At 27.6% G+C, this 7,604-nt stretch overlaps 1 protein-coding gene across 1 annotated transcript; it reads left to right on the top strand.

The window, feature by feature from the left end:
* Positions 1-355: 355 nt before the first annotated feature.
* On the top strand, positions 356-7,522 carry LOC139775940 (glutamyl aminopeptidase-like). The gene is made up of 12 exons (XM_071712317.1): positions 356-430; positions 1,527-2,098; positions 2,441-2,881; positions 3,204-3,387; positions 3,771-3,921; positions 4,213-4,294; positions 4,485-4,828; positions 4,939-5,213; positions 5,935-6,113; positions 6,227-6,517; positions 6,609-6,690; positions 7,306-7,522. Exons 2-12 carry the CDS (start codon positions 1,548-1,550, stop codon positions 7,444-7,446), a joined length of 2,721 nt encoding a protein of 906 aa, XP_071568418.1. The 5' UTR covers positions 356-430; positions 1,527-1,547; the 3' UTR covers positions 7,447-7,522.
* Positions 7,523-7,604: the final 82 nt, after the last annotated feature.

The following is a 7,604-nucleotide window of genomic DNA, read 5'->3' as shown; positions in this document are numbered from 1 at the left end:
ATATCATGTATTCTATTATTATATGAATATATTTTTATGTTTTATTTTATTCCTATTTTCAATTATGCATTTCATATTAGTAATTTTTCTTCACTATCAGTCTTTAATAATATCTCCACAATCGCACAATATATAGCTATTAAAACTTGCTAATCGGACGCATATTTTTTCGGAAAAATGATCTTGGATATAATAACTGTAATATATTTTATTCAAATGTGTCATTATTTTATTTAGCTTATTAATTAGAACATCCACACGGCCTTATAATCATGTTTGTTTTGTTACATACGAACTTACAGTTTGTTTTCAAAACCCGTATTTAATACCAGCTATTGATATCGTCGTCAGTATTCGGTGAACTCTCGACGTGTAAAGTTGTGGACTGCAAGAATATATTTCTGCTCCTGACAGTGGTAATTATTCAACGGTAAATTAATTGCTACTAAAGATATTATAATCTTAATCACAATTCTAATATACAAAGTAAATGACACAAAACATCTGTAGCTCTGTTCGAAGATAAATGTGTAATAAAACATATTTATAATAATTAAAAGTGCTAATACAGTGCTGTATCTTTATTTCGTAGTTTTTTAAAAATGAATTTATAAATGTATTTTTGAATAAAATACACTTTTTTTAATAACATAAAAAGAAGTCTGAATCTGAAACATACAAATAAAAATATAAATCGTAATAAGAATGAGCAATACAAGTTAACAAAAGCTCGCATTATGTTCTCGCATTTTGTAATTTGGTTAAAAGTAAGGATTATAATTAAAGTGTTCTATTATAATTACATTGGAATTCACAGGCATCTATATATATATAATTTGTATTGGATGTTTTATTCTTATTTAGATTTTATTCAAGTTTATTCATTTGCCTATCGTAACCGGCACAAATTCCAAATATGTGTCATATCATTGTGAGGTAATCTTAAACTCAAAAGAAATTATAAAATGTCAAATAAGAACCTATTAAGGGTTTAAAGCAATTTATTTAATTCACATTATTATTGCAATGTTAAAAACAAATATTTAATGCCACTTATATCTTGTTCTTTACGTTATTTCAAAATAAGTACTTATAAAATTAATACGCTAATGTAACAAAATTCTAAAATTACAATTAAATTAATTTATTTCGAGCTAACGAACAAAGAACAAATACTAATACCTCATGTAAAAAGATATGTATTCCATTTGTAAATACACAGAACGTTTGCTGGCATCTAATTTGTTTTTGGTCTTTATTAGATAGTACATAAATAAATTTGACTTTATTTTGCTTACTGTTTCTTTATTTCGTACATATTTAGCCTAAGGGAACAAACACACTTTCATGCTGAAAATAAACATGTTTATACATCATGAGTGCTCGAGAAAACTAACATTATCCTTCAGTATTTTATAAAAACGTTTGTTTAATTTTAAATTCTGAGTTTTCTAGAAGAAACATTATTAGAATTTCATTGCACTTTGTTTATACTTTTCTTTTCTCACAAAGAAACTTTGTTACAGATACCTGAAACAAGAATCAACATGGAATTACTAAAATTATTGTTATTTGGTAATCTATTACTCATTGCTGTAAAGGCTATTACCGGCAAAGTCTGGTTGGATGAAGACAATCGTATAGATAGGGAGTCAATTGAAATCATACAATATGATATCGAATTAATAACATACATCAACGAGAAAGACTATAAGAGCATAGATATATATAACAAATTTAAATCATATTTCGACGAGCAACGAGCAAAAGGCAATTTTATCTTCCAAGGTCAATCAACTATGTTTTTTCGACTTAAAAGTGAAGACGTAAACAGAATATATCTGCATATACAAAACTTGATAATAGATGAAGCGGCCACAGAAATTACTTATATTAATAGTGTTGGTATAAATACGATCTATAAACCGAGGATGCATGAATACGATAAAAAAACACAAACTGTCGCCCTTTATGTTGATGACGAAGTCCTGTATAACATTTATAATTATCGCCTAATCATGAAATTTGTCGGTAGAATAACTAATAATACAGGAAGCTTTTTCAAGACACCCTACATAAACGAACAAAGAGAAAAAAAGTGAGTAGTAAAAATCCAATAGATATATATACATTTCTTAGATGAAAATTATAACAAAATGCTAGTTATTCCACTTACATTAAATTTACGTATATTTTAGATAATGCGGATAATAATCTATTAATATTATAATCTAAATATTATATGTGCCAATATTACTCTTATATAATATATTCTATGATATATTAAAGGGGCCATAGAAAATAATAATGCAGCGTAATGAAAAAAACGCTTGATGATACTCTCGATTTGTCTCTTACTAGCAACATTTAAACATTCTCTAACCCAACACTTATATGCCATCAGCAATGATTGAGAAGATATATTGTTAAAATGTTATAGATGGTTTATCGCAGCAGCCGATTTCCATGGGGCTGGGGCCCGAGAAATATTTCCATGCTGGGACGAGCCGGATATCAGGACACAATTTAACATTTCCATAAAGAATAATCAAGAATACATAGCTTTATCGAATTCACCGATTGCAGAATACGTTGGTACAGATGACAGCGGGATGGTTTGGACACGCTTTAATACAACGTATAATATATCCGCTTATCACGTAGCGGTTGTGTTGTCCGATCTTTATCACATTTCTGAGAATGTATGGGGCAGGAAAAGCGTGGAATCGCACATAGAATTCGCACGGAAAGTTGCTGAAAATGCCACATTGTATTTGAAAGACAAGTATAAAAAATCACAATTTCCACAGAAAGTAGATCATGTTGTAGTCCCGGGTTTCCTAGACGAAGGCCTGGAAAGTTGGGGACTCGTTCTTTATAGGTATTGCTAACAATACATATAATTCGAAAGAAATTTTAATTTTTATTGGAAAGAAGATTTGCTTCTAGTAAGTTTCTTAAAATTTCACAATTTGCAAAATATACATTTTTGTATTTTTGATTGATCTTATTAAATAGCAACAGAAAAACGTTGTGTGTGATATATAGCATGCATTTACTGATTTAATGAGCAATACATATTTACAGCATATTAGTCACATTATATTCATCAAAATTATCGGTATTATCGTTTTTACATTATATACGATTAAACTCAATACTTAGAAAAAGATTTTTGATCGGATTATTTTATTATTTTTTAGGGAAGCAGCTATTATCTACGATGAAAAGTTAGATCCCCTTGCATGGAAAATTGAAGTAGCTCGCATGGTAGCGCGTAAAATGGTACATCAATTATATGGCAATCTAATCAGCCAATCCTGGTGGTCTTATATGTGGTTAAACGAGGGTATTGCTTCGTTTCTGGCAATGAAGATCATCAAAGAGGTTGTTTCCTTAGAAACTTTCTGTGCCACTAAGCATGTAAAAGAAAAGCTGGTTGATAATGCATAAAAAATTTTTTTGCTTTTATCAATTATTTTACATCTTAAAACAATTAAATATTGATTGTTGGAATTTTATCATATTTTCATGGACTGAAATATAAAGATATATTGAATTTGAAAGTAAACATATCTATTTTAAATTTGAAGTGATTTAGCTAGAATTCAAGAATTTGTTTCAAAATTTTCAAATAATAACTAGTTTCTATTAAATTGCATGCAGATTTAAGACAGGTCATTATAATTTTAAATTATACAATAGCTAGAAATAGTAAAATGTTCTCTTATTAAGTAATTTTTTAATAATATCAAAATTTTTGTCGTTAGTATATAAATTCCCAGTACCCGGATTTATTCGCAGTACAATTTCAATATGAGTCTCTCCGTTTGAATGATCATTACGATATGCCCCTTGTATCAAAAGTCGATACACCCGAAGACATAAATTCTCTTTTCTCTTTTACTTATTACGTTAAAGGTAAGAATAAGTAAATATAATTAAATAATAGTGCGCAACAAATTTTTAAATATAAATGTCATAAAAACATATAAAAGAATAATTATGAAGAAATGTTTCTATCATCTATTTGTCTATTAGTTTGAGAAGACACATTTTTTAGTGAAAGGAAAATACATACACATAATTGAAACTTAAAACTCATCTTTTTCTAAAAAATTAATTATGTCTTCAATTTTATTAGAGCTATATTTAAATTATTTTAAACATGCTTAATTATATTTTATAACTTTATAATATTAATTGTTACAGCACCTGCATTTGTACGTATATTGGAACAAACTGTATCTCCAAGTAAATTTCAAATAGGTCTCAATGATTATTTAAACGAATAGTAAGTAAAATAACTATAATATAATAATTATGTACTGAATACATAATCAGACATAATAATTTAAGTATCCATTATAATTAAAGGTTACATAAATTAATTACATTATATATATAATAAGTGATTTTATATTTTTTAATACAATCTCTCTGTTATAGCCTTTAATGTTACAAATTTATCTTAATGAATTTAGCCAGCTTAGATCCATCGATATTTCGACTAACACAGCTGACAAATTCTTCGATCTTCTACAAGTAACTCTCACAAAGACATTGAGTGAATGGTCGAAACAAAAGCGCTATCCCGTACTGGAGATGACGCGAGAATCTTTAGGAGATCAGATCAAAATAAAATTATCGCAAGAACATGTTAATGAAACATATGGGCAATACGTGTGGACATATGTGACTTATGTTACATACTCATACTCACGAAGCCCTTTTCATGAAAACGGAAAATGGCTGAATCCGCAAAATCCACAATTTCACCTAATTATTAATAAAAACGACTGGATTATTGTCAACGAACGACAAATTGGTGAATATAAATTAATAAATTTGTTATGCTTCTATATCTATTACACATGTAAGATTTAATTCTGCATAGTTAATTAAATAGTTATGAAAGTTATTCATTGTGTACGACAGGATACTATCGTGTTAATTACGACAAGGACAATTGGGAAAAACTTATGCAGCATCTAAATTCAGAGAAATATTCCAATATACATGTACTCAATCGTGCTCAGATCATCGATGACGCATATTATTTTCTATTAAGGAAAAAACTTGACTTCCATTTCTTTAAAAATCTCACATACTATTTATCAAGAGAAACAAATTATGTAGCGTGGTATCCAATGTTTAAAATTATGGAAGAGGTGTCAGGCTTTTTCCCATTTCCAGAAAGTACGGAAATTAAGGTAGATAGTAATACAGATTTCGTCAATGAGAAATAGTAATTATCTGATTGTTACGTATGAAATATTAGACTTATTTATAAAAGAACTGAAAAATTTCACGTAAATGAAGTACATAACTAAAAAGTCTTAATTACGTCTTTTTATAACAGTTATTTTATAATAGTTATTTTATTTAAAATAGATATCAAATATTTAAAAACGGAATATGATTATATTTCCTGTACGGATAATAATTTTAGTATTTTAAACACTCAAAATTATTTTATAATCATACATATATTTTATGCCATATTATTATTATAAATATTAATTTATTAATATATTTTAGAATTTCTCAACCTGAATGTATATGCTGTCATATCTGATCTTAAATTGAAAAAGTAATCTTTTACAGTTACATTAATCTCTTTAACAGATATAGATCGCGACTTAAAAGTTCGTAACAATTTTCTAAAAATAGAAATAATTTTTTATTTAAAAGTAATTTATCTCAACAGAGTATATGTAAAAACTACATTTTTGAAAACTGATATTTTATATGAAAAACACGAAAGAATTAAAAGAAACGTATTTTAACTTGTGAAATATGAAGAAATATATAAATACTAATACTTGAAATATAATAAGATTATCTAAACGTGCCTGTCTGCTTATACATAATCCGTCTTATTACAATAACAAAAAAATTAATATGAAATTTTTGTTATTAATTTGTTTTTAGGAACACCTTCAGAATATCTCGGAATCTGTTCTGAGAAAGATAGGATATACAGACAAAGTAAAAAGGTATGATTTTACTGAATGTTTAAGACAAGAAGCCGCAAAATGGGCATGCAACCTGGATTCTTCGGAGTGTACTCATAGGGCCCATCTGAAATTAACATCACTTCACAAAAAGCGGTACGAATAATACTTTATATATTATCAATAATATATAAATTATCAAAGTATAAAACGATAAGACGTAAAACGTAACTAATAACAAATTTTTATTCGTTTACTAAATATTCCAGACTTTCGCCGATTTGGAAGGAATGGACATACTGTAAAGGATTGATGTCAGCGAGCAATATTTCACGGAATCAAGTGTTGGATTCAGCAGTATTAGATAATAACCTTTTACGATTTTTAGCGTGCACTAAAAATCATACCGTCATCATCGGTTATCTCGATTTATTGAAATCGGGACGTTTTACTGAAGCACAACATCGTATCACAGTTTTCCATTCTATTATTGCACGACATGCGAGAAATGACTTAGTGCTCGATCATATTATAAACAATTTTTCAAATGTAGTACCTAGGTAAGAACATTCTTTACATAAACACATATTGTTTAAAATTGTAAAAGTTTGTTATATGTATTAATTGTAATTTGGAATTTTGTTTTTACAGGGAGATTAAGAAGATTGTAGCGTTAACAGATATTATTAATCATCTGTATTCTTATGATCAACTTGAAAAGTTAAAGTTAAAGGTAAGGGTAAAGATAAAGGTAAAGTTTAATGAATATAAATATATATAACACATTTCTTAATTGTGTTGAAAAGATATTGTTGCAGAAAGACAAATGTAGAATTAGATTCCAATTCCTTTAGATTCCTTTTCCACAGTATTCTTTTTAACTTTCTTCTTGCATTATTGCTTTATCTCCTTTTCCCTCAATCTTTCTCAATACATCTTCCTATTTTTTTCTTTGATATTTCCTCTGTCCTTTTTTTCTTCTTCCTCTCTATTCGTACTTCGATATGATTCCTTTTAATTTCTTTTCTACGTTTTTCAATTTTATTTTTTCTTATTCTCTTTTTGATCGCTATATTATTTCTTCTTTTTTGATTCGAGAAAGAAATACTTTCAGAAATACTTACGAAATTTCTTCTTCGATCATTTATATTCTTCTCACTATTTTGTCGTGTCTTCTTCTATACTGTGAACAAATTCTTCTTGGTTCGTTTTCCACAATTTTCTTCCATCTCCCTTCTTCGACTGTTTTTCCATCGTCTGAATAAATATTACAATATCGATGAATATTGTCTCTCATATTCAACAAAAATAATGCAGTAATAATGACTGTTGACATAATCTGTTTCAGGTTTATGACTACGTACAAAATAATTTCTCTGATAAAATGTTTTCACGTCTTACCCAAAAGATAAATGGACGATCGTCAAAAATCATTGAACACGTTGGCTATTTCAAGAGCTTTTTAAAGACGAAGAGAATTAATGTTTAAAAATATTATGTACTTATCTATATGTAATATCATGTATTTTATTATTATCATATGAATATATTTTTGTTTTATTTTATTCTTATTTTCAATTATGCATTTCATATTAGTAATTTTTCTTCACTATCGGTCTTTAATAATATCTCCACGATCGCACAATA

The sequence above is a fragment of the Temnothorax nylanderi genome, unplaced genomic scaffold (assembly GCF_030848795.1).
Source record: "Temnothorax nylanderi isolate EJ_2023f unplaced genomic scaffold, tnyl_v1.0 TNYL_tig0005_pilon, whole genome shotgun sequence".
Lineage (NCBI taxonomy): Eukaryota > Metazoa > Arthropoda > Insecta > Hymenoptera > Formicidae > Temnothorax > Temnothorax nylanderi.
This window is presented reverse-complemented; position numbering and strand designations above follow the sequence as displayed.

Bases quoted from the DNA above. Each gene is read 5' to 3' on its own strand.
- LOC139775940 (XM_071712317.1), top strand. From the start codon at position 1,548: ATGGAATTACTAAAATTATTGTTATTTGGTAATCTATTACTCATTGCT. The intron at 3,922-4,212 runs GTAAGAATAAGT...TAATTGTTACAG, and splicing joins TTTTACTTATTACGTTAAAG to CACCTGCATTTGTACGTATA. The intron at 6,518-6,608 runs GTAAGAACATTC...TTGTTTTTACAG, and splicing joins TTTTCAAATGTAGTACCTAG to GGAGATTAAGAAGATTGTAG.